The 27596-nt window shown below is 37.5% G+C and overlaps 1 protein-coding gene across 3 annotated transcripts in view; it reads left to right on the forward strand.

The window, feature by feature from the left end:
- Positions 1-1912: 1912 nt before the first annotated feature.
- Positions 1913-27596, forward strand: part of EPC1 (enhancer of polycomb homolog 1) — a 93726-nt gene continuing 68042 nt past the window's right edge. For 2 of the 3 annotated variants that reach the window (XM_008683899.2, XM_008683900.2), the window contains exon 1: positions 27130-27577. In XM_008683899.2, the coding sequence (XP_008682121.1) occupies positions 27425-27577 (153 nt within the window). In that variant the 5' untranslated portion in view covers positions 27130-27424. Of the gene's footprint in view, positions 2233-27129; positions 27578-27596 lie in introns of those variants that run through there. The other variant, XM_008683901.2, reaches the window with a different exon arrangement.

The following is a 27596-nucleotide window of genomic DNA, read 5'->3' on the forward strand; positions in this document are numbered from 1 at the left end:
GTTATATATGTATAATTGTATGTATACATACATGGATGTACGTGCATATACAGGTTTGGGAGAGAAAAGAACAGGGCGAGGGTGATGGAAAGACAAAAGGACATAGTGAAACTGGACTCTAACAAATTTTTTCTATTGGAAGGAAAGCTGCTTAAAAATTACTCAAGAATTTTTGTCTACTCTCCTCATTAGATGACTTCTTAAGGATGTTTTCCTGATTATAATCAAATATCACTGAATTTTATTCTCATCGGGTCACTATTGATGAGATTACAAAATAAAATGGGTATTAAGATATTCTCTTTACCACGGTTGTTCATTAAATATATCTGAATCCAAGTCTTTTGTCATCTCCTTCAGTTGACATGAGAGCAGGGACAGAGAAGGGGTCTAGCTCAGGTTCTGTCTAAATCGGCCTACAACCCATGCCTGCAGGTGCTTTGTCTGGCAAAAGTTATAAAAGGTCTCTCTGAAGACATGGTGAGCTCTACCTCCTGGTTTACCGTGGACAATCCCTGTTTATTCCAGTCGTCATAGAATTAATAATATGCCCCCTTTCACTGCCATGTGTCCTGGTTAAGATGGCAAATTGTATAGTCACCCTAGCTATAGCTCCTTAAGGATGTTACCTACTAAATCCCAGGCAGGGCTAGGGATTCGGGACTCACAAGTTGGGGGCGGGAGGCTGGGGAAGGGATCCTGAAGGTAGGCAATTCCCCACCTCTGTCTTCATCCAATTCCTTTAAACCTTGTTCTCTCCTTGGCTCCTTAGAAATTTAGCTGGCCAAGAATTTTATCCTGAACATGTTCAATTAACACATAGATGCAGTATTTGACACATTTTGATACTTGCTGACTTTTTGACTTTACATTTGCAATCGTCGTGTCACATTTATTTAGTATTGCAATTTTTTTTAAGTCTCAGACTTCGTTTTTACTTAAAAGCCCAGTTGCAAACACCCAATACCTGACTCAGCTCACAACTAGAGACAGAGCATCAAATTTCCCAGCCCACTTAATTTGAAAGCCTGCCAAGATAGGTGAAAGACCTTATAAATATGTAAAGCAGGAAGTTCAAATTACAGCCAAGTAAATCTCTAGTGATTGATGTTCTTTTCAAAACAATCAAAAAAAAAAAAAAAAAACCTCATAAAAGCAGCACATGTCTGACACCCCCCCCTTACGAAAGGTTTCACCCGAGTTCAGACTGGACAATGTACTTTTCGTACTGTATTTATTTTGGATTTTTACCACTTCCTGGAGGCCAGGAGGAGGCACAGTGGGAGGATCCAAAAAAACTCAGTACCACAGCCATTTTGTTTGTAAGGCAGAGCGGTCGAATTCTGTCAGCCAGGAAAGGTTTTCGAAACAGAATTTTTAAGGAGGAAAAAAAAAAAAGTATGCCTATTGTTTTAAAATTTAACCACTACCACCCTTTTAGGCAGTTATTGCGGCTAACGAATTCTGTTTTTACAAGGAATTGAAGCTCTCTCAGCTACGGAGTCGTGCATTTCGTTCATGGACGACCGCCTTCCCTGGGTACCTAAGGATGTCAAATCCGAAATGCTCTGAGGGCCGTAGTTCTCAAATGGCCGTATTTGCATCCCCATTACACGTCGACGTTCGCGAAGTGATCAACAATTTGCTTAAGAAAAGCGGTCTATTCCGTAAAAACACCCACAGACAGGACAGGAGCGTGTTCCCCGAGCCGTTAAGAGGGCATTTTCCCGAGCTCGCAGGCAGTCGTGGGTGCTATTGTTTTGCAGTGTCACTTAATAGCGAGCTTCGACTTTCGTCGTTGGGTGGCTGTGCTTTTAAAAGCCCAGTGTAAAATGGCACACACACTGCATTTTTTTCCGAGCTGCAGGGGGCGGGGGCGCGGGGGATAGTGCAGACTGTAGGGACGCTGCGCTCCCAGCCAATCAGAGCGCGCCTGCTTGCCATCGCAAAGTTGTTAACCCCAGAGTCTTCTGGCTGCCGCTGCCTCCTCTGCTTTTAATCTTCGTGGATATTTCTCCGATTTTTTCCAAACGCCCACAGATCCTGGGGGAAGCCACCCTGTTCAGCCACCCATCATGGAAGAAAGTATTACTTTTTATTTACCAAATATTTTGAAGATGTTTGAAGATCCATATGTTGCCCGGAGGCTGTTGTTTCTAGGGACACAAGTATCCAGCTTATATTGTTACAATTATTTTTCAAGAACTGGCTTCTTCTTTGCCTACACTAATGGTAAGTTTGTAATTTTAAACATTTATGTCATTAAATCTTCCAAGGAGCCACCAGATAAAGAGGATTTTCATTGTGTTTCTTCTAACAAAACCAATCTTTGTATTTTTCTTTAGCTTTGGTCTCTGCATATTCCACCTAATCCTGTCTGGTAAATTTTTACTAAAAGAAAAAACAAACATAGTTGGGTTTTTTTTCATTATTAAAGCTAAATATTTGCGATATAAATTATACTTTAATTACTGTGAACTACAGGGAACTCAGCTATTTCAAGATGGACTTGTTTTGTGCCAGCAGTGTTGGTAATGCCAAATATGTGCATATCCTCTTTATAAAAATTATGTATTACCTAATTTGTCCAGGACTAAATTATCAGCAGGCAAACTGTGGATGTAGTTTTGTTTCTTTTCTTTTCTTCTTTTTTTTAGTAGGCCTATTGTGGTTTTATTGATGGATTACTTGGATACAAACTACAGAAAAGCTGCCCTTGGTATAATGAAGGTGGAGATCGACATAACCGGGTTTATATTAAGTTATGGCTGTTACTAAATAGTGGATCTTTTATTTGCTGATCAGATCTAAACTTGTATTCCCTGATATTAATTCTTTGAAGCTCTTCATTAGATGATCTTTGCAGATCTAGCTTGATTTTCTCCAAAAAGGTGCATTTGGGAGACATTTTGTAATTTTTGGCATTTTTCTAATTTTTTTTCTTTTTGCACACGGTGGGAGATCTTTTTTGTTTTGCATTGATCTGTGTTGGTGGCGCTGTAGTGCTCCTCAACAATTTATGTCAGTTTCACTAAAAGAAAAAAGGAGGAAAAAAAAGAGGTGGGGCAAGATTTGATCTATTATCTTATCCCTTTATTTCCTTAAAGAAAGTTCAATTTGGTCAGAGGAATTATTCAGTTGTATTATTTAAATGTTTGTTGTGAACTGTGAACTGTGGGTGAGAGCAGACATGTCGTCACAACCCGTCCAGGGAGCATCAGGGACAAGCATGCAGTTTGCAGTTGTGTTTTATCTGATCTGATTATCTCTAGATCAGAATTTTTCAATAATAAGCTGTTGGTTTACCTTCTCTTGCCTTGGTAACATTTTGCATTTTCTTTATACTACAATACCATATCTGCTAATGTTTTTTCAATGTAACAAAATGTTTGAGTTTTAGCTCACTCAACATTGTAAAAGTTGAATTTCATTTTGAACCTAGTGATTTCTTAGATAACTATTCTAAGTTTCTCCAGGGAATTTTCTAGTAGTTTGACATGTAGTAATGCCTACATTATTATTTATTTTGAAATGATACTTCAGTTGAATTTATGTATCTCCTTGTTTTGAAAAGAGCAAATACTTTGGAATCAGATAATTTTTTGAGAATATGTACACAACTGCTTCTAACTTTAAAAATACTGGTATTCATGTATCTAAATGCAAGTAAATGTTTTTCATCTTTGTTCTTACTGAGAGTTATCTGATCAGAGAATATGGGGTTTAGGCCCAAAGCCTCCCAAGAACAAAATGTATATTACGATATGACATAGATTATACCCGTCTCTGTGAACATTTTAGTTGTTTATGAAGATAGTAAGTATATCCTTCGTTCAAAAAGGAAGTGGGAGGAATCAATAATTGTACCGAAAAACAGATTATTTTGCCAAATAAAATAAAAAAAACTGAAATACTATCCTAGACCACCTTACCATATGATGGAATAATTTCTTGAGAGAGTGAAAATTTCTTGAGTTATTGTTTTTATTCACTTTGAAATAGGTAAATGCTTATTTCCCTAATCATTTACAATTCTGAAGTAAAAAGAATGTGTGAAATAGTATTTCTCGTTTTTGTGTCCCTATAATTTATTTGTATAGGACTCTTTTCTTGAACTTCAAAAATAATTATGTATCATGTCCATATTTTGTTTATACTATGCTATAAAAATTTGAAAATGTCCACTGTAATATTTTATCTCTTTATAAAATTTAAATGCCCCCATCAAGACTAGTTCTGACATTATAGATTATTTATAGAATGAAATACAGCAGGTGTAAATATACTATCTAACCCTCTGGTTATTCTGGAGAGTTTAGTTCTCTGAAGTTGATCTAATGAATAAAATATACTTCCCAATATGTTTGTTGCTAAAATATTCTGTTATTCAGCTGGTGATATATTTTATTTTAATTTGTAAAAACTAAAAATGTTTATATATTGTAGCCCCCCTTTTAAAAACAAACTGATGCTATGAAGTCCATATGTAGCTATGCAATGCTCTTTGTTCTCCTACATCATTGACTATTACATCATTGATTATGAAGTAACCATTATAGTTAAATCTTCACTTTTTAAAATCACCCGTATATATTTATGTTAAAGATATTCTTTTATATGTGCCTCTTACATCACTAGGTAGGTAGGAGGTTTAAATCTATAAGGCAAAAACAATATTCTTTTATATTATTCTCCATTTTTAAATCCACCTTGTGCTTCATTTTAGCTCTGGATTCTTTAGACATTAATTCTTTCTTTAACTGACAATATTTTTGTGGGCGTTAGTTCACAAGTTTGGTGTGATTTAGATTAGAATTATTATAAACTATGTTTTTTATCATGAAAAAAATATTTATTTATTAAATGTAGTCTAGAGAGAACTCAGTTTTCCATAGTAACAGTTGCTAGATCATGAACAATAAAAAAATTATATTAAAAAATCCTGAAATGTCATTTTAGTTAATAATTACACATTTCTTTATTTCTTGCACACCATTTTATCAGAGATAGTAGCAAGTAGCAAAATTGACTACATTAAAATGTCATATCATATTTTTTTAACCTGCCCATCCCTCTGGTGGAAGGGAGGGGTCAATGAGTAGTGAAATAGCCAAAAACAGGTTGCAGAAAAAATAAACAAATGATACCAAAGACATGGAGAATCTATAAATCACATTCTAACAATAAACCTCAGGAAAATGAACTTGATATTACGGAGTTTGGTCAATAACAGAAACAAGATGAAAATTTTATTAAGACTTAATGTAAGGAACCAATAAAATTCCCTAATTTATTAATTTGTAGTCATTAGTATTGCTAAAAATTGAGAAAATTTTTACGTTAGCCAAACCTATTAGGAAAGATGAGATGACAAAGGGAAGAGATATTAAGATGACCTAACGTAAATACTAAAAACATTAGCCAAGACCAATCTAATATACCTTGGAATGAACTTCTTTAGAAGAAGGAAAAGAGCTAAAAATTTTGTCCTCAGAAAACCAAGTTCAATACAGATCTGAAATTGTGCGTTTCAAATTCCACCCACTTCTTGTGCATATTTTCCTCTGCTGTTTCTTGGACATATCATTACTTTCCACAAGACCATACAGATTCACTACTGGCCTCAGCATGGTTGTGTGAGGAAAGAGAAGGGGAAAGTAATAGACAAAATAGGTATTTACAGTATAACTTTTTTTATGTATTTCTAAAAAGATTCTTAAATGGAGATTCTAAAGAGAAAATAAAGCAAAGAAATTATTTCTTTATGAAAAGGATGAAAGGGTTTTACTTTCTACTTGATTTGTTTAACATTTATTTTTATTTGGAGATTTATTTATTTTAGATTTTCCTACATATTATTTGCTACTCTGCTAAGGTGCTGGGGTATAATATTAAGATGAGCCAAGCATCCCTGCTTTCATGGAGTTTATTGTCCAAGAAGGTTCGAGTTCTAATCTAAGGTGTTAGATATGGGGGGAGGGGGCTCCCATTTGGAAATAAAGACCAATGAGATTTCTGGAGTAAAAAATAAATAAATAAATAAATAAATAAATAAATAAATAATTTAAATACAATCACATGATTTAACAAGTGTCCCTCTATTGAAGGGCCATTATTTGGGCACCAAATATTCACACACTGAGGGGGAAATAGCCCTCAGATTTTAGATATAGCCCAAATAGATGCTGTATAAATAGACAGTTGATTAATACAAAGTTCTATTGCAAAATGAGAAATAAAACATAAACTTGTTTGCTTGTGAAGAGAGATGGAGAAGATCACTCTGTTAGTAGGAATTTGGGGTGTGTCCTTGTAAGGTCCATTTGGTGAAAACTTTTGAATGTGGTAGAGCCTCATTTTGTACATTGTGTTCACTTTGTCATGAAAAAACTGTCAATGTAAATATAAATTGTGAAATGAAGCAGGAAAATATGATTACAATGTTAAAGGATTATATCAAAATTAAAATATTTGTTTTTATTTTAAAATCTTCTGTAATATTTGTAATGATAGATATGCCCAATTTTTTAAATAAAAACAAATATTTTCATTTACAGAGTAACATAATTATGCAGTTAGCTAATAGTTAATTAGTTAAGCACATCAGATATGGAGCAGGAAAGTAAGACAGCTGTTATATGCAGATGATTTGGAGAAGGATCTCTTCATTAAGGATTCTCTATGTGTGGTTTAAGATGACCTCAAGAATAAAGTCATTATATCATTTTGTCATAGAGCCAATTAATCCATACTGGCTATACATCTAGCTAGAGATGTATTATGTCATTTAGTTTGCTTTGGTACTAACATAGAACTTTACTGATAGTGGCATAAAAAATATGCTAAATTCAGCTAAATCAGTAACAGGAAGCAAGCCAGTTATAGGTTTGGTTCAGTAGCTCAACAGTGTTACCAAGTTCCTTAGCAGGTTCCATTCTTTTACATTGCCACAATGTCAGCAATGTCTTTCCTCATAGTCACAATGTGGCTGCTGCAGCTCCAGGCATCATAGCTTGATATTATAATTTCCAAAGGGAAGAGAGTTTCTCTTAATGCATCCTATAATAAAGGAAGAAATTCTTTCCCAGTGGCCCACTGCTTCTTATAGCTTTTTGACTAGGTTTATAGGACATGCTCATACCTTAACCAGTCATGGACAAGGAGGTTAAAATTCCCATGATTAATTTGGCTAGGGAAGAGCTCTTGGAAGGGTGAGTACCTGCTCAGTATCCAGTGTTCAGTATGGTTAGCTTCTATTTGCTTTGTATGAACTTTAACTGCTTTGTATGAACATTCTTGAGTAATAAAGCATAAATACTGTTTTCATAGAGACCAGACTGGGCACGAAGGCAGCTACTAAAAACAAAACTAAACTAAAAACAAACATTTAATCAGAGCTTACCATGTTCCAGCTTCTAGCCAAATGCTACCTTTATTATATCCTTAAATTCTCACACAAACTTTGGAGATAAGACAATTATTATACCCATTTTACAGACAGGCAACTGAGGCTTAGAATGGTTTAATGGTTACCCAATAAATGAAAAAGGTGGAGTTTGAACCTGGGACGTTTGAAATCAGAAGCTGTATACTTACCTGCACCTCTATGCTATCCCATTAGACATTCGTAAAATTTATGTTCTGTAAATGGACGTATTTTAACGCACTGTACGATGTCACTGTTTAAATGAATCCTCTAGTGAATCATTTTATAAATCTAATATTTTCATTAAAACAGTAATTGGCCCCCTAACTTATCGGTTGTATACATCTGAATTTTTGTATGTTGAATTTGCTGAAGGCCCACTTGGATTGCATCTAATCTCTTCAGGAACATCTCATGAAATTCTTTCAGAAATTTGATTTTTATAGGGAAAAAAAAGATCAAAGACTAGAGATTTGGTGAGGCTTAGTTGAACTGGGTAAATTCATGATTCATAACACTAGGTCCAAATGGAATATTGGCGTCTATTTCACAACGTACAAGTTCAGTTTTATGTACGAAATGTTTTGATCTTAACCAAGTGTGGGATGTATGGAAGTCTACCCCTCTGGGACGTTTTTGGGGGATTCAGTGTACTCTAGATCACTGTATCTCAAACGTCATTGTGCACCAGAATCGCTAAAACACAGATTGCTGGGCCGCACATCTAGGGTTCCTAGCTCAGTTGGTCTGGGGTGGGGCCTGAGAAACTGTATTTCTGGCAAGCTCAGATGCTGTTGATGTTGCTGGTCCCCTTTGAGACTCTGCCCTAGAGAATCAGATGGTACCTGCCATGATAAATACTTTGACTTTGAAATATGCCGAACTTAAAAGGATGTCATTTAATATTTGGCAAATATATGAATACACATATATTGAAATATTGAATAGGGTTGTCAAGATAGCCTCACTGAAAAGGCAAGAGTTGAGCAATGACCGGAAGGAGGATTCTTCTTATGCCTCAGCATGAATATCACATTTCAGATTTATTTGCCAATGAATCATATATGTGTGTATTTTTAACCCTTTTTTAAAAAAGAAATAGCAATCCACAGTTTACAAATTATTTTTTAAAGTGGGTAAAAATAGAACTTCGTTGTGTTCAATAGCAAGTTACATCTGAGAAAGACTTCTGTATCTGTGGCATTTTTCTGGTTTTTCTCAAGACGTTACCCCCCCAGCCACTAATGCCCCACATTCATTAATAGGACATGGTTTCAATGAGACTGAGGAAGAGGCTGCCATGCCAGTGACCTATATTTAGCTTTGAAACTCAGTCCACTGCCCCAGTCCACTGGAAACTCTCCATCATCCAGAACAAAGGTCGCAACCTCCAGTTGAAAAACACTATCATATGCCAAGGAGTGAAGAAGACCTTTCCCAAGAGTTTAATTGCTCCACTGCTTTGATACTTAAGAAATTTTTAATTGTGAGGGCCTCTGCTCATTTTTCATTAAAGTATAAAGTCCAAGAAACAAACTGCCAGCATAAATGAGTAAAAAACAATCAGCAAATTCAATGTCCTAATATTCTCAGAGCCTATATAAACTTTTTTCTTTTAAAGATTTTATTTATTCATTTGACAAAGATAGAGACAGCCAGTGAGAGAGGGAACATAAGCAGGGGGAGTGGGAGAGGAAGAAGCAGGCTCCCAGCGGAAGAGCCAGGACACCGGATCACGCCCTGAGCCGAAGGCTGACGCTTAACGACTAAGCCACCCAGGTGCCCCAAGAACCTATATAAACTTTGAGCTATCCTTTCATACTACTAGAGGCTTCGTCAAGAAGCTAGCGTGAAGTACCCCGAAGAGAAGAGTAGTAAGAGTGGACTGGTGTGGTCCAGTATCAAAAAGAGTCATTCAGCATCTATATAATAGTAAACTCAGATCATTTAAAATTGGCCTTATCCTGCCAAACTGTGCTGTCCAACACAGTAGCCACTAGCCTCCTGTAGCTATGTAAATTTAAGTTTGGATTAAAATTAAAAATTTAAGAGCTACACCTAGCTAATGGCTACCATATTGGACAACAGATTTATGGAGCATTTCTGTCTTAGTCTTTTCAGGCAGCTAGAACAATACCATAGCATGGGTAGGTTATAAACAACAAAAATTACTCATGGTTACAGAGGCTGAAAGTCCAAGGTCAAGGTGCTGGCAGATTCAGTATCCGGTGAGGGTCATAGTGTCCTGGTTCATAGATGGCCATCTTCTTGCTGTGTCCTCACACAGCAGAAGGGGTGAGGGACCTCTCTGGGGTCTGTTTTACAGAGACACTAATCCCATTCCTGAGGTTTCTACCCTCGTGACCTAATCATCTCCCAAAGGCCCCACCTCCAAATACCATCACACTGGGGGTCAGGATTTCAATATATGAATTCTGGGGGGGACATAAACATTCAGTCAATAGCAATTTCCATGATTGTAGAAAGTTCTATCGGACAGCATGGCGCTCCAGACCTTGCTAAGCTCGCACTGTTACACCAACGCTTCTCAGCTCTTCCTTCAGTTACCATTATCCAGAAACTTAAAAACAATGCCCAGAGGTTTTGGTTGGTCTGGGATCAGATCTTGGCATAAGCATTTTCCAAAAGCTATTCATAGGATTCAAATATACAGCTGCAGTTGAGAATCGCTAAGTTCCCTATTGAAGAGGTCAGTGGATTAGTGCTGCTACTTATCATCTCAATATTTCAGAAGCTATAATCCCATCTCCTAGAAAGTGAGGAACGTTCAAACCAAAATAAAGAAAAACTGGACAGTCAGGCCTGTTCTGTGGGATGAAACTTTAAGTTGACCGCCTAATGAACACCAACTTTAGCTGGAAGAAAAACAGCCCGATTGCCATTGTTAGTCTTGCATACTGAACGACTATTCTGAAGTTAATTTGAGTTTTTAAAAGGTAGTTTGAAATTTATTAATGTTAATATCCAAGGAAGCTCTTCCTTATGTTTTTAAATTTAGTTTACAAATCTTACCACTGTGAATCTTATAAATTTTAGAAATCATGGTTCTTTAAAATTTGGTCTTATTTATACTGTCACTTGATTAAATACCTTCCAACTTTTTATTCCCCTTTATACCGCATTTATAAATTTACTGCATACAGCTGCCTCCTTTGGTATCTAGTAAGTACTTTCAAGAAGTCAAGAAAGTCTTACATATCTAATAAACTTAACTTCTAAGTGTGGTGATTCTTAAGTTCTCTTTAACGTTTCAACACTATAGATAACTTTGTGGGAATTGTACTTAAAAGTCTAATAGGCTGGCCTCTTACTCCAATAGGTCAAGTGTTCTTAAACAGAATAATTACCTACATTAAAAAACACTTCTGGGGTGCCTGGGTGGCGCAGTCATTGAGCGTCTGCCTTCGGCTCAGGGCGTGGTCCCAGCGTTCTGGGATCGAGCCCCACATCAGGCTCCCCTGCTATGAGCCTGCTTCTTCCTCTCCCACTCCCCCTGCTTGTGTTCCCTCTTTCACTGGCTGTCTCTATCTCTGTCAAATAAATAAATAAAATCTTTTAAAAAAAAAATTTCTGTACTAATTCTAAAATCTTTCTGGAGTTAAAAGCTTCTTACCTACTAAGAAAACAGTTAGGTCCTACCAAACGATTTTGGGTGATGCCTCGCCAAGTGAATGTTTTTATCTGCCTTGCCTTCTCAACTTATTGTGGTTCCTTGATGAGCAGAGGTTTTGGTTGGAACACACTAGATCCTTGTCTGAGACACTGATGTAACATTCTGAGCCTTACTTATATTCATTGAATCAAAAAAAAAAAAAGTAAGCTTATTTGCCCAAGATAGTGAGTCGTATCTTTACCTTTTTCCAAGTCAGGTTAGAATCTTTGGTTCTTACACCCACAAGTGGCTACAATAATGAACAAATATTTAGGTTGTGCATATCTTAATCCTTTAGAATATATAACTATCCTTTATATCAAATCTAGACACCTTTGAACTTGGCAGAATCCTTCACATTCTGTCTTGTAGGACAATCAACTCTTGAAGATACAAACAGATACTTAATTGACACTGAATCTCTCTCATGGCTTTGTCTGACTATGTGGTCACAATTTCCAAGCATATTCTGTTGACAGGGTTTTGTTTTGTTTGTTTTTGGTTTTGTTTGTGTTTTTTTACCCCTCAAATAGCTAACTCGAAGCCTCCCCATACACATTTCTATTGAAGACATTATGAGAACACAGCTTTGCCCGATCTGTTGGAGTTCCTAGCTCTGCCCTTCACTACATGTGTAAACTTGGGCCAGTTGCATAACTGTGCGGACCCTCAGTTTCTTCTATGAAACAAGGTAATATTCCCTCCACACCTGGCTATTGTGAGACTATAATGAGTGAAAGCACTTAAAGCACCAAGAATAGTGCCTGATATGTCATAAGCATTCATTATATGCCATAAGTTCCTTTTTTCATAGATACCCTTGATTTCAGGGATCAAAATAGGCTTTACACAGTGTGATGGGAATTATAAAGTTCAGCCCATTTAGGCATATGGATATCACAGTATTGTCAGAGAAGCTCTCATTATCCTCTGTAGCTACTCTCAGAAGTCAGGAAGTCAGATGGCCTTTCCAGCAATTAAGGTTTCTTTGTTACCTGCTCTTCACTCACCAAATAAATCTTTATTGAGGTCTACTGTATTAAAAACAACAGCAACAACACTGTCTTGAGCCTTAACAGATTAGAGAGAAGAGAAGCAGTTGGGAATTGAGCTAAACTTCATGGAGAAGATAGTTTTGACCAGAGCCTCGAAAGGCACATAGACTTTCAATATGTAGAAATTGAGAGAAGACATTCCAGGTAAAGAAAGCAGTATGGGCACAGGCAAGAAGAGAAAACACATGGCATTTGGAAAGACCAGCTAGAAGTCCCATGTGGATAGAAAGTTAGCTATAATGTGTGGGGGTTAGTGTCCGGGAGAGATGACCTGTGATGGTAGCTTGGAACCAACACCAGGAAGATTTGGAATCCCAAGCTAGGGAATCTGGATGTCAGCCATTTCTGATAGAACAATTCAAGTGCTTGTAATTAGCCAAAAAAAAAAAAAAAAATGGTGATGGAATAAATAGGAGGAAATTAGTTCTTTCTTACATTACCATTTACCCGTTAGCCTGAGTAGAGGAAAACTTCAATGGTCTGGTTCTCTGGCCAGGTAATTTTTGATGGGGACAATAAAGAGAACTAGCAAAGGTTGAAAAGTTTGGGACAGTTTTCAGTAAGTGTGGACACTGGGCAGCAGGGGGCAGCATGAGGGCACCTAAAAGTCCAAAGAATGCATAAGGCGTTTGCTTCTGCAATATTTCTTGACAATTATAAATTTACATAATATAGGCTACATATATTAATAATAACTTAGTATTCTTTTCCCCAAAATGAATAGAAATTAAAAGAGAAAAGAAGAAAAGTAGCAGGCTGATGACAGAATGACATTGCTGTTTGAGAGCATAGAAATTAATGATTGTCTATGTGTTATTTCCTTTCAGAGTTCATGTAAATTTGAAAATGTCTAAATTTCAATTGGAAAGCAATTGCTTTTCATTTGGAAAACCTTTATGGCTCTTAAAGATTTTACATTTTTTTTGAAGGATCCTTGTTCAGTTATACTGTGTTTCTTAGAGAAACTAGTAAAAAAAAGAGAGAAAACACTTGAAAATAAAATTTTAGTTAAGTAATGGATAGAAATTTTATTACATATCCTATTTTACATACCAAGTATATGGACTTTTAATTTTTTTTATGCTTATGAAATTTTTGGACTTTCAAGTGATTTTTTTTTATATATATCTAAAATTCGAGACTATCTACACTAAATTTCATTGTATTTTTCTGGTGAAATTTACCTCTTACTAACCTTTTCAAAAGTTTGGATGGTTCATGATATAAGAGTAGAAAATTAGAAATTTTCATGTAGATTTTTTTTAGCTCTGGAATTTGCCATTGTGAACGCTACATTACACCCACCAGAAAATAGCTCTTTCTCTCATTGTATGAGGAAGATGGTGTAATACTGCTCGTATCCTATACACAGAGAAACTTTCTCTTTGTTCCTTCATGATTTCTCTCAGTGACATCACACGTGGTTAGGAGGTTGTGATCCCTGCATGGACCATCCTTCACGTGCTTTTTGTTCCCTCATTTCACCTTTCTGTATATGCTTCTTTCCATGTATTGACAGAATATGTTACACTTATCACTTTAAACGGCCACAGAAATTGATGGCTGACTATTCCATGATTGTTGAATATCGATTTCCACCTTCATTAAGGAAAATCTGAAATGATGAACAAACTTTTGGTTTAAGGTAGTTTACCTGAAGGGCTCCTGGGTGGTGCAGTCAGTTAAGCACCTGACTCTTGGTTCGAGCTCAGCTTGTGATCTAAGGGTCGTGATATCCTCCATGTTGGGCTCCATGCTCAGCACAGAATCTGCTTAAGATTCTCTCTCTCCTTCTCCCTCTGCCCCTCCTGCTTGTGTGCTCTCTCTCTCTCTCTCTCTAAAATAAATAAATAAATCTAAAAAAAAAGTTTACCTAAAAATTAGTTCTTAAATATCATGAAAGGAAATGAAAACAAACGACTTTGTAAATTTATGAAGCATTTCCTGTATATTTTATTTCCATCATTTGTAAATCTGAAAATATAAAAATTAAAAAAATTATTTAAGATGTTACCTTTCAAACCAGGATTACCAGGATATACATACAGGACATGCCATGTTTTTATAGGAACAAAGTTCATTAAGTGAAATAACATCTTTTTCTTTTGTATCTCCCATGGTCCATAATACAATACTTGCACAGAGGCAGGGCCCAATAAATGAAACATTAGGAAAACTTATTAAAGTATATGTAACACAGTCTAGTTTTTTGATGTAAGATTTAAATGTACTCTTCATACTTTCATCATACTTTTCAAATTGTTAAACTGGTAAAATTGTTACTCTTACTGTTCTGGTTGTTGCTATTTGGTATTTTTCCCAGTACCTGGATAATAGTATTGTGTTATTTTCTTAATTTATTACATAGAAATTCCCAGTGTTTTTCCAGTGAGAATTTCAGGCTAATTGCAGATCTTTTATCACCAGAATCTATTATTTTGATCATTTCTGCTTCAGCTTTTGTTTTTAAGTTTGTCTTTCTTTTGATATTAATTCTGACTCTTTATTTTCCAGTGTTAATGATACAAGCTACATGGATTTCTCAGGTCACATTTGACCATATTTATGGCAAAGCTGCTTTTACTAAGCATTCTCTAAGAACGTTTTGTTTAAGCATCAAGTGTTACTAATTACCAACTAACAGAGCATTGTATCTCTGACTCAGTGAAATTACTCTCCCTAGGGCATAGCTTCCAGGACTCTGTTTGCTCTTACACTCGTCATAGGGGCTTTCTTTAATATGTAAATATGTAGCCAGGAAACACTAAAGGCGTAATTACTATAGAAATCGTACATCTCAAATTTAATTATCTTTTCTTAGCTTTTTACTTTTAAAAATTTTTTGTATATCCTCATTTTTTTTCCTACCAACTATTAGTAAAGGGGAGAAATTCAAAAATTTTTTGTATATCCTCATTTTTTTTTCCTACCAACTATTAGTAAAGGGGAGATATTCGCTAATTATTTGACAGTTGGAAAAGTTGGGAGGGATCATTAAGTCTTAGTCCTTTTTTTCGAAGTTGAGGAGACTGAGGCCAAGGGATTACGATCAAGATCATACAGCTAGATATGCCTGGGTGGCTCACTGGGTTGAGCGTCTGCCTTCGGCTTGAGTCTTGGGATCGAGTGCGGCATTGGGCTCCCTGCTTGGCTGGGAGTCTGCTTCTCTCCCTGACTGTTCTCTCTCTCCTTCTCTCTCTCTCTGACAAATAAATAAATAAGATTTTGAAGAAAAAAATAAGATCATACAGCTAGCTGGTGGTAGAAGCAGAATTGGAACCTCTATCTTTTAACATAAAATGTTCATAAATAACCACTTGATACTGGTGAGATAGCCAAGCATGTGTTATTTTTTAATTCGTTGATGATTCAATTATAAAAATATAACATGGCTTAAAAACCTTTCCTTCCTGGTTCACCTGGGTGGCTCAGTTGGTTAAGCATCTGCCTTCAGTTCAGATCATGATCCAGGGTCCTGGGATCGAGCCCCACATCAGGCTCCCTGCCCAGCGGGGAGTCTGCTTCTCCCTCTCCCTCTGCCCCTCGCTCCTGCTCTCACTCTCTCTCAAATAAAAAAATGAAATCTTTAAAATAGTTGAAGAAAGTTTTTAAAAACCTTTTTTTTTCCTAAAAAGTCTTAAAAACCCACATGATGGAGGCAATACTATTAGAAAGTTACTCTTTTCTATACACTTAAAATTGTTTTTGTTTTTTATTCCTACTGAGAAATAACAAAATAGAATTTTAAGAAAGACCATTAGACAGAATATAGTTAAAATTACTCCTGAAGAACTATGATTTTTCAGGTAGACCATGAAAGTTTATTTGAAGAAGCACAACCCAAGAAAAAAAAGGCAGGGAGTTCTATTAAGATGGAAGACTGGAACTAAATACTAACGAGACACACAATAGTGTCCCCTACAAGCCTGATATAAAATGTGTGTGTGTCCTATATGTGTACATGCTAGCATTTCTGTGAATGGAAGGACAAAAGATAGGGTTTGAAAAATTGTCGAAGAAGGAATACTTTTTCATTCCCATAGCATTTCCTTCTTTTGAAGGTTTGGGTTTTGAGTATTTCTGTTCAAAGAAAAGAAGGACTGAACAGCTAGTGTAAACCCCGTTTAGCATTTATGTTTAAGTGAAGGTAATTAGGACCTGGTTAGCCTACTCAGGGGCAACCAACTTCTCACCCTACACTGACAAATATTCCTTAATCTTTCTTTGAGAAAAATGCTCAGCTTTTTTGTGAAATAGTATTATCTAAGAATACTTACTGAAATCTTACTACAATGACAGGCACTGAAGCTGTTTTATAACATTTGTGGGATTAAACGAGATAGTATATGTAAAGTGCCCAGCACAAGTAAGAACTCAGTAAATTTGGTTACCTGGCTTCTTTATCTATTCCAAACAATACTTGGAAGTATGAACTATCTCCATGCTACAGAGGAGAAAACTGCAATTCATAGATGTTAATCGTTTTATTTAAGTTTACAGAGCTACAAAACCCAAATCATGTCTGACTCTACTCTGGAGCTAGTGTTTTTAACCACTACATTTTAGCCATTTGTTTTCTTAGCATGTCATCTGCTAAAAACCTGGAATGCTGCTTTTAAAATGAGGGAAATTAGAGAGCAGAGAAATTCAGGAAAAAAAACATTTTTATTGATTTTCTGTTCTTAATAAGGTGATGATGAGGAAGCGACAATTTTGAGAAAAATACAGTAAAATTATAAAAATTTATAATTGTAGAAGTTCTAATACAGGTACATGTCTTATCTTAGAATAATTCAGTTATGATAGATTTTTTAAACTTCTATTTTGTGCTAGACACTCTTTAGAATAATTGAAAAAAATATGGCCAGATAAATTAAAAGGGGTGAAAAAAGATTATTGAAAAATAAATAAAATGGGTGAATCTTGGTGTCATGTTAAAGATTTCCCATTTACGGCAATGTCGAAAGCACTCTAGTCTCGCAGTGAAATCTTCTGTGATCAACTGGGTGATTTGGATAGGTCATAGATTTTCTCTTCCAGTGTGTTCTTTTGGGACATGTATACATATGCCTTTCCTAGCCACTATGGTGAAACTGAAATAAATTATTCTTCCTTAATATTTATATTTGTGTTTGCAGCTGTCAAGATTTTTCTCTATATTATCTCATTTGTTCATCAGAGTGGCGTAAGAGAGAGGAAAACAAGTATTCTTTAGACTAAGTATATGAGATACTTAAGGCTCAGAAATTAAATCACTTTTGGGGCACCTGGGTGGCTCAGTCGTTAAGCGTCTGCCTTTGGCCCAGGGCGTGATCACAGGGTCCTGGGATCGAGCCCCACATCAGGCTCCTCCGCTATGAGCCTGCTTCTTCCTCTCCCACTTCCCCTGCTTGTGTTCCCTCTCTCCCTGGCTGTCTCTCTCTGTCAAATAAATAAATAAAATCTTAAAAAAAAAAAAAAAGAAATTAAATTGCTTTTGTAGGGTCGTACTGCTGGTAAATGGTAGATACAGATGAGCACCGGGCTCTTCAAAGCCAGTGTTCGTCTCACTGCACCTTGTTTCTACTTTGAATGCAAAATGTTACTTATCATTTGACTATTTTTACACAAAGCACTCACCCTAAGGGAAACAGTAGCAGCCTGTACAGAAAGGCCCTGACCCCCTGGGGAGCTTGCTTGACCAGATTTCGAGATTGAGCAGTCCCTGGGCAGCCACCTGAGGAATCATTTGGCAATGGCGGGGGGTGTGGGGGGGGGTGTGGGGAGCCGTACCAGAGGTCCTTGTAGATTTAAACATAGGAATGTTACAAAGCTACTAAAGAGAAACAAAAAAAAATTCTAGAAGATGGGTATAATGTTTTATATAAATTAGTTATATATGTGTGTCCGTGTATATGTATGTACACTCAAATATAGTCTTTGGTTTCATTTGAGGACATTTTTAGCTTGGTTTTGTTTTGTTGCCTTAGCTAAGAGTTTTAAAAGCCTTTACAGTTAATATTGTTTTATACTGTATATATGGTGGGGGGAGCTCAGAAAAATAAAATGATCTGTGGGATAAAATAGGATTAAAATGTCCTTTAAAAATAGTTCATGTTTATTGAGCATTATTTTTGTGTCAGGTTGATGATAAACTCTTTGCATTAATGATTTTATTGCATTAAGGTATCAACCTGCATGATAGATTCTGTTGATTCCTATTTTATGGATGGAGAAGCTGCAGCTCCAAGAGCTTAAGTTAAAATAAGAATCTGAATCAAAGTGGTTCACTATGTTCTTCTTAATAGAGAAACTTTTGGAAAGAAACATAGCTAAACAATTTCATTAATTTGGTATTAATACCAAATATATTGCTATCAATCTGCTTAATTCTGTGTTGGTTAGAATTCTGTTCAGTTTTACACTTAAATGTCTTATTTTGCACTGTGTTTAACAGTATAAAAATCTTAACTGGTAATAAGGATAGTATTTATAAGATCTTTATGCTTCTTCCAAAGTTCACGTGTCTGGCTTCTTAAGCAATTAAATGAAAAACTTGATTAGAAAAACTTTCATTTCCTTGTATTGCCTAGATTAGAATTTCCCAAAGTGTGCTTTTATAGAATTAAAGGTAATAATTAATAGTACATAGTAAGGGGTTGCATGGTTAGACAAATTTGAAAAATACTGTGATAAGCGTTAGTAAGTAGATTACTTTTCTGTCAGGACTTGTCCTGATACTATGCCTTGTGAGCCCATACATATTTTTAAAAGAAAGATATAATAGACAGTATTTTTCTAACTTACTGGTTTTATATGTAACTATTTATGTACCTCATCTCAGAATGTAACCTCTGGGATTAATGTTTTATGGATCATACTTTTTTAAAATGCTAAACTAATATCTGGGAAGAGATACTTACATTTTAGACCTTAAATATTGATATTTAAGATATTGAAGACCTGTATTTTGCCATCAACTCAGAATGACAGTAAAATTGTCAACCTTCATTTGTGTAGACTTGGCACTATTGTTATTTAAAGAAAGGCAGGGGTACCTGGTGGCTCAGTCTGTCGAGCATCCTGCTTTTGATTTCAGCTCAGGTCATGATCTGAGGGTGCTGGGATCCAGCCCTGAGTGGGGCTCGGTGCTCAGCAGGGAGTCTGCTTGAGGGTTCTCACCCTCTCCCTCTCTGTCAGCCCCTCCCCCTGCTTGCATGCATGCGTACATGAGCACACACTCTCCCCCTCCCTCAAATAAATAAATCTTTAAAAAATAAAAAATAGGGCAAACCTCTTGGGTTCCCTCCCTCCTCGGGAGCTTTGTACTATCTTTTTGCTAGCTCTCAATAAACCTTGCTTTGCTGCCCACCAAAATAAATGAATGAATGACTGAATGAATAAATAATAAAAATTAAAAATAAGCAAAGAACAGCAGATATTTGTTCTGTGCCTTAAGCCATGAAAATTCAAACCCACTGTTTACTTTAAATGTTCTATTAAGGCAATATGTGTTCTTTATAATAAAGAAAAGTCAGTACATTCCATAAAGTCCCTGAAGAGGGTATGCTTAAGTGAATCATGGTATATACATAGGATAAGTATCTGTCAAAAAATAATCTTATAGAAATATTTAATGAGGTGAGAATATTCTCAGATTTATTTAGAAGGGAGGACCACAAAACAATATTCAGGATTATTCCAATATTACAAAATAAACAAATGAAAAATAAAAGAAAATCCAGGAAAGACTGGAAGACACAAAAACATCAAAATGATAACCTGATTATAAAGAAATCAGTTAAACCCAAAATGTAATATCCAAGTACATGTGCTACCACATTGCACCTGGGTTGTGTTGTGGCTGCTGAGTCGAGTGTTTGGGAAACTTAATTCAGAAGAAATCTTCAGATCTGGATATGACGTATATCTTTATCGCTAACTCATTTAAATAAATTGGCTTAGTTTTTTGTTTACTAGTTTCTGCAACTTTAAAGATGGTAGATATGTTTTACTTCCTCCTGTAACCAGGATTTTGTTGTGAAATAATGGAATGCATTCTCTTTTAATACGTCTAATACGGGAGGTGCTGATGATGTCTCTGTCTCTGGCTATGTCCTGAAGCTAAGCTGATTCTTGGCCTCGAAGTGCTCTCATTTGGGTGGGCAAGTAACAACAGAAGTATCACAGAAAAGTAGTGGGAAATCACTTCAAAATTTTACTTGGCTTGGGCTTGCCTGGTAAATGATTAATTAACATGCTTCAGGCACCACTCAGCGGATGCCTCCTCCAATTCACGTCTCCACTCACCAGAGTGTATTTTCCGTCCATGGCGTCCTCTCGAAGTCATACTTGCTGTGATCTCCAGTGACAACCTCCGTCTTTTTGGTCCTCCTCATTGACCTTTTTGGCCCTCCTTGAAATAGTGACCTCACCTGGCTTCTCTGCATGCTTCTCCCAGCCTCTTGTCTCTCCTCTGTTCTTTCCCTGGCTTTTGTCCCTCTCCTAGATGTTGGTATTCCTCCGGCTCTATTCTCCATGTCCTCCTCTTCTCACTCCATGAATCATTCTTCACACCTATAATCTCACTCCTTGGGGCTGAAATTACTCACTTTCCCTTCCCTATTCTGGAAGAGAGGAGAAACTGGATTTAGAGTGCTTATCTAAGTAATTGGCACAACGGTTACTCACAGTAACGTGAAGAACAGAGTGAAAGTAAAACTTTAAATTTCAACAATCCTAATTTATTAGGTAATAGGGAAGATAATCCTGTGCCCCAAGTTTCAAAAAGGAAAATGATTTCCTTCCTGTAACTCACAAAAGTCTCTCTTGAAAGCCCTCTTCCCTGTCAATCTTTTTTTGTTTACCACACACTAACTTGATTTAAACCTTCCAGCATAAAATTCTACTTCGTTAACAGTTTTGCTCTTACTTCTCCACGTTTCATTTCTTCACCCCATGTACCATTTATACCACACTGATTTGTATATGTTGCTTAGTAAAATTAGTGCCTAAAGTATAGCATATTTTATGTGCTCAGACTGTAAGGCACCTAAAGGTTACTACCTTCCCTTTCCCTCCCTCTCTCTCCCTTTTCCTCCTCCTCCCCTTGGCCCTTTCCTCGGGTCTCTCCCAACTCTCTTTGTACCTTGGACTAACTAATACCTGGGCTATACACAGTAGTCTGTCGGTAAGTGCCAGTCATTGGATTAAATGGGTTAATAGTAATTTAACAAAATTCAATTTAGATAAATACTACCACATATGTTTTAATATTTATGGTTTAGTTCTTCAATTTTCCTTGTTTTCTCAGACTTTTATTCTCCTGGCAAATTAATTGTTGGAACGTATGACATTCCTCTAAAGTAATAGTTAGTGTTCAAATTTCAAACGATTTCTTGCTTATGACTCCCACCTATGCATCCAACTGCATCAGAGTCTAGTAGGATCCTCATTACAATAATGCCGTACAGGTCTCATCAGCTGCCTACCAGGATTGGAGGAGGGGGAGAGCAGATGATGTATAGGACCTGGGAATTAAGGAATCCAAGTCCTAACAATGGATAAACTTACCTAATCACCTTTTTCGTTTCCAGGGGGTATGGACTAAATTTTGGCAAAATCCTTGCTGTGTTCAAAAGTAGATTTTCTATAAATTTAGAATTTTATGTTCTACAATAAGATGTATTATGTTTCATTATCTATGTATTATATTTCATTATCTTTTTAATTTTTAAATTTCAATACTGTTGGCACCATTTTGTGAATTTTAAAAAATATTCTAATTCACTCTCAAACAGGCCCTATTTGTTAGTGGTTTTTTTTTTTTTCTTTTTCTTTTCTTTCCTTTTTTTTTCAGTTAAAGTTTGTATTGGAGATGAAGGTAAACTGAAATAACTTTGAGTCCATCCTGCTACAGTTTGCTAAGAATAATAATCTGCCCTTTATTCTTTTAAGGTAGAGATAGATTATTTCTGGATATATTCTGAATATTTTATATCAAACCTAGAGCTTAAATATTACATACAGAATTCCATGTATAAATCAACTCTGTAAAGAAAATTAGTTCAGATATTGTTTCTTTGACACCCTATTAAATATATTGCAATATTTAATTTCCGATATTTCCTAGGGGGGAAACACATCATGAAAGCATTTCTAGTTTTTATTTTCCTAAATGTTATGTTGGAAGAATTCTTTGATGCCATTTCCTTATATAGCTTATCATTGAAAATAAAAAGCAGAAGGTTAAGAAAAATGATAACTTGAAGTGAAAATGTATTAAGTCAGTATTTAGTGCTTTTGCACAATGCTGTCAATTATAGCACTGTATCACTGTCTCATGATGAGATCATTATCCATTCATACATTTTAAAGAAATTAATTTCATATTTTTCCAATTAAATGTAAAGGCAATATATCACTTCATTATTAGCTCTGTGAGGCTATATAGGGATCATGTCTTATTTATCATTGTTCTCCAGCACAAACTGCTTTACCTAGTTCTTAGTAAACATACAATTAATATTTGTTGAAGGCTTGAAGGAATGAAGAATCTAGGCTCCTGCTAGCAACACTGGGATCATGATTTTTTAAATCTTATTGTCCCATCAAAGAGAGTTTAACTTCTTTGGATCACTATCCATTCTTGCCCTCCTTCCTTCCTGCCTCAAAGGAAGACAGGTCTAAAGTTAATCCATTTACATGAGTCTTTGCTTTCAGTGTACAAACATGCCCACATCTCTCCCACCTTCAAAAACAACAAAATCTGTGACCCAAATAGCTACCCCTTTGTCTCTGCCTTTCCTCCCTTCATTGCCAAGCCTCTTGAAAGGGTAGCCCATATTCAACATCTCTCTTTCTCACTTCTAGTTCACTCCTCACTTCACTTTATAATCTGGTTATGGGTGCTTCACTCTGGAATCAGACACTAGGGATTTCAATGTCAGCATTGCCTCTCGCCAACTTTGTGACCATGGGCAGGTCTTGCAACCTCTCTAACATTAGGACAGATCTCATAGGACTCTCATGAAAATTAAATGAGATCATGCATTTAAAATGTACTTCTGCATTGCCTGGCACATGTAAATGGTGGTTATTATTCTTACTGATTGAAAATGTAATAGGAGTTCAGAGATGAGAAGGAATGGTGTAGGCTTAAGAAGAATTATTTTGAGTTCACCTAACCTCTCACTCTTCAGATTAGGAAATTAGAACCTAGAGAGATTAAGTAGTCAAAATTTCATGGAGGACATGCTATTTAATTGGATTTTGAAGGATAATAACAATAGTTTACAACTACTGAAGGTTTACTCTGGGTCAGAGACCATTCTAAATATTTACATCAATTGTTTTATTGAATCTTCAAAACATTTCTGTGAGGTGGCATTTCGGTAGCTAGAAATATAGTCAGTCTGAAGCTGGACGGGGAGAATAGAGAGAAAGGAATGAATGAAAATCTGGAGGCAGGAAAGACATGCTGATTTCTAAAGATGGTGATGAGACTTAGAAGCCAGAGTGAAGAGCTTGTCTTAGACAATAATGGGAAATTATGTTAGACAGAGTTAATCAAAGTTATTGAGGCGCTCTAACATCCATACAAAAAAAAAAGGTTTTATCTAATGGACAAAATAAAGAGCAGATATAAATAAGTGACGTGGGGAGGGGAGGACACACATGGAACGGGGATTTAGGCACACTGATTTGGTGGCGTGCACATGAAGCCCTGAAGGGCAGTTTGTACTGTGTTCTTCATATCCCCAGGAACCAAAGCTTCTTCCAGCCATTATTGGTTACCACTAGCCACTATGAGAGTACCTGCAGTTTCCTGTAAAGTAGGTGGTTAATAATATTTTATTAAAGGAATGCATGAATAAAGGATGAATTGGATTGGAGGCAGTTTCTAGGCCGGAAGTGATGAGAGCTGGGACTATGGTTGAGACGATGGCAATGGAAATAAGGAACGAATCCTGGGTACAATTTCCAAGAATAAATAATAAGACTTGGGCACATATTGGACATGAACTAAAATTCAGAACCATATTTCAGGTTTATTATATATAGCAAACAGCAGTGCCAAAGCAGTTGCATTTCACACATTCTTTGTTGTTTTCAGCATAAGTTCTGTATTTGGTACAAACTGGAATGAAGCACATTTCAGCATGATGATATTATCAAGTAATTATTATCACCATTAAAACTTTATCTCTTTACTTTCTACCCCTACTCCCTCAACCCAAGTTCTTACCCGTTTTACCATATACCTGGTTGTCAGGAGTCGGGAGTCTCCTCCTGAACTCTGGCCAGATAAACCTTCTCATCTTCACACACCAGCCAGTTGCCTCCTCTCACTGTTTTGTCCATACAGTTCCTTTCTCCCATGAGTACCCTTTCTTCTACCAGTTCATTGCCATTGCCAACTGGAATAGTAGTCATCCTTCACAACCACATCACACACTATCTTCTCCATGTTGTCTGATCAGCCCAGCTGGAACTGACTTTTCCTTCCGAACTCCCATAGCACTGTACTTCACCATACTGCCTTGAAACTGGTCATTTGGTTAACTGGGTATCCCTTGATCAGAATCTTACTTGTATTCCCTGCATTGAAACCTGAACCTTTATAAGGCTGCACTCCTGCCCGTTAGGAGGGAGGGAAGTGAATTGAATTATGAGGCTTGGGATTCCAGCCTTTAGGTCCTTGGGAAACCAGTAGGACTGGGAGTCAGAAATCCAGGGCATTGAGGTGGATGGAGAATTGATGAAAAAAGAAAATGTCTCTCAGCAGGCATATTATCTGCAAAAAGCATATCTCCGAACCTGCCATGGAGGATGATTCTAGAATTTCTAGTGAACAGGAACTGATTTGTACAGTGCCCATTAGGGATGTAGAAAATATTATCCACAAGCTGTTATTTTAATGCAGTTTAAATATATATATATATTTGTTTCCTTGGTGGTTCACTCATAACTTAAGACCCTATTTTGTTCTATAAAATTTTTAGTCCATAAAGTCTGTAAAGACTTTCCTGCATGAAGTCTTTAGTAAAATCAACAGAATTCTACTTTTAGGATTTTCAGAAATCTAGTACTGCAGACAGGAGAGAACTACTATACTAATACTGAGCCAGAACTCTTAAACCTGCCGAAATAGGTGTCTGTTCCACTGTATGGTTGGCAATTCTTGAGGCTCCCAGAATATGACATGGGCTCTCGTGGCTGCCTTTGCACATGCTGCTTCCCTTGCCTAATATACTTTTCTTCTTTTCATTTTTTGGCAAGGTTAACTCATATTTATCCTACACAATTTTGCCTCAGATATAATCTCCTCCAAAAAAACCTTCCCTGAATGCTCTCATTAGAGCTGGTGCCTGTGGATTGCGTGCCTCTCCTGCCTGTTCCCACAATAGCCTGTGCTTTCATCATAACACTTACTTCAGGTGTGGCAGTTGTCATCTACAGGTCCTTTCCACGAGCTCTGTGGGTGACAATCAGCAGCATACTTAGAAGTCCAAAGGACTCAGTAAATGTTTGCTCATTGAATAAATGCATAGTCTTAGTATAGGAGATGTAGATGAAAGTCCCTCTGCCTCACAGGGGGAAGTTGCCAGTATTAGTTTGAGGGTAATTTTTGAGAACTGCAATCTGAGCGCTCCTTGTCTTCTCCCCACCTGGTAGAATGTAGCTAAACCAACCTGGAAGATAGCAGTTTGCCTATGTGCCTTAAGCAAGTAACAGTTCCTATCCAACCCGGTATTTAAGAATAGTGACTATTTTTACTAAGTAGCCCCCAGGGAGAAAAGCAGACTTATAAAACATTTTTGTATCTCAGTAAATGTTTGAAATTTTGCTGGCCAACCTACTAAACCCACCCCAACAGTCTCTGGATTTTTAAAATATCCCACTGAAAAGAGCTTTCTAGATACCAATTTTCATGTGGTTAATGATCGATCACATCCATCTAAATCTCTATAATAATACAGTTCCCCCCCTTTTTTTCTTTTTTTCTTTCTTAGGAGCACTACATATCTTTATATAATTCAATTTTAGAAAGTTTTTCAGAAAAATGATAAGTGTGAACCCATGGCTATTTTGAAGCAGCATTTTCTTTCAGTAAAAAAAATCATGAGCTACATATAACAAAATGGCTCTAAAATTTTGAAGTAGGACTTTAAAATTTTTTCCCTTAGGGTTACAGTGTCCGATAATAACTCCTTTTGCTTCGATTACAATAAAAGAGTGAATATGGATAGATAAAATGCAAGATTAAACAAACAAACAAAAAAACCCCACCTACTTTGGAGCAGAGTAGGATGTCTACCGTTTACATTAAGCCCAATGGATGGGAACTGACCAATGATTTGTGGCGGAGCCTGTCAAATATTATAATCCAGAGTTTCATTAGACGTAAAAATAATCGCTGGTAAAAGTTCACCCAAAGTAGCATTTTGCCCCTAATTTCGTCTGTATTTTTGTTTTAAAGATCTAAAAAGCCGCGATAACTAAGACGTGCATTCACCCACTGAATTTGCCGTCGGTGCGCTGCGCTTCTTGAGCGCCCCTCCTAAGCCCCACCGAGGGCGGCTTTGGCCCCCCGGCGTCTCCCCCGCCCCTCGCGCCGGCAGCTGGTGGGGGTGACAGGTGCCGAGCCCGCCTACCCCGGGGCAATAGCACCACCCCGCAATTCTCCCGCCGTTGCCTTTCGCAAAGCCGGCGTGCGGGTGGAGATAGTTTGCCTGCACCTTCACCTGTCAGAAAACGGCGCTGGGAGGGAGCGAGCGTGAGAAAGTGAGCGCGTGCCCGAGAGGGAGAGGAGGATCGAGGAGCCGGCTCCCGGCGTCCGAGCGCCCAGTCTGCCCCGTCCCGCCCGTCCGCCTCCGGGCCCGCAAAGGGTGGGGGCCGCGAGCAGCGAGGCCGGCGGGCGCCGGGGGTTGGCGGGACGCGCGCTCCGTGCCGGCGCCCGGCCTCGAGCCCGCGCTCCCCCCCCCCGCGTGCCCGCGCCGCTGCGCGATGCAGTGTGGGGAATGGCTGGGGTTGGCTGAAGAGCGCACAGTGGAGTTTTAATGTCCGCCATGTTGGCCATGGCGTATTGAAGAGAGCGAGCGAGAGAGGAGCGGAGCGGCACAGCCTCCCACCCTCCCGGCTGGTGTTAGTGCCCGGACGGCGGGCTCTGCGCTCCGCCCCTCAAGTCCCCGGCAGCGGTAGGCAAGTGGGGACCGAACCCCCGGTTCTCCATGATCCCGCTGGCCGGGGCCGTTTCCCCAGAGCGGAGAGGTATCTGCTGCGCCTGAGATGAGTAAACTGTCGTTTCGGGCGCGGGCGCTAGACGCCTCGAAGCCGCTGCCGGTTTTCCGCTGTGAGGATCTGCCCGACCTGCACGAATACGCCTCGATAAACCGGGCCGTGCCGCAGATGCCCACCGGAATGGAGAAGGAAGAGGAGTCGGTACGTGTTAACTCCCCTG

The sequence above is a fragment of the Ursus maritimus genome, unplaced genomic scaffold (assembly GCF_017311325.1).
Source record: "Ursus maritimus isolate PB19 unplaced genomic scaffold, ASM1731132v1 scaffold_31, whole genome shotgun sequence".
NCBI classification, from domain to species: domain Eukaryota; kingdom Metazoa; phylum Chordata; class Mammalia; order Carnivora; family Ursidae; genus Ursus; species Ursus maritimus.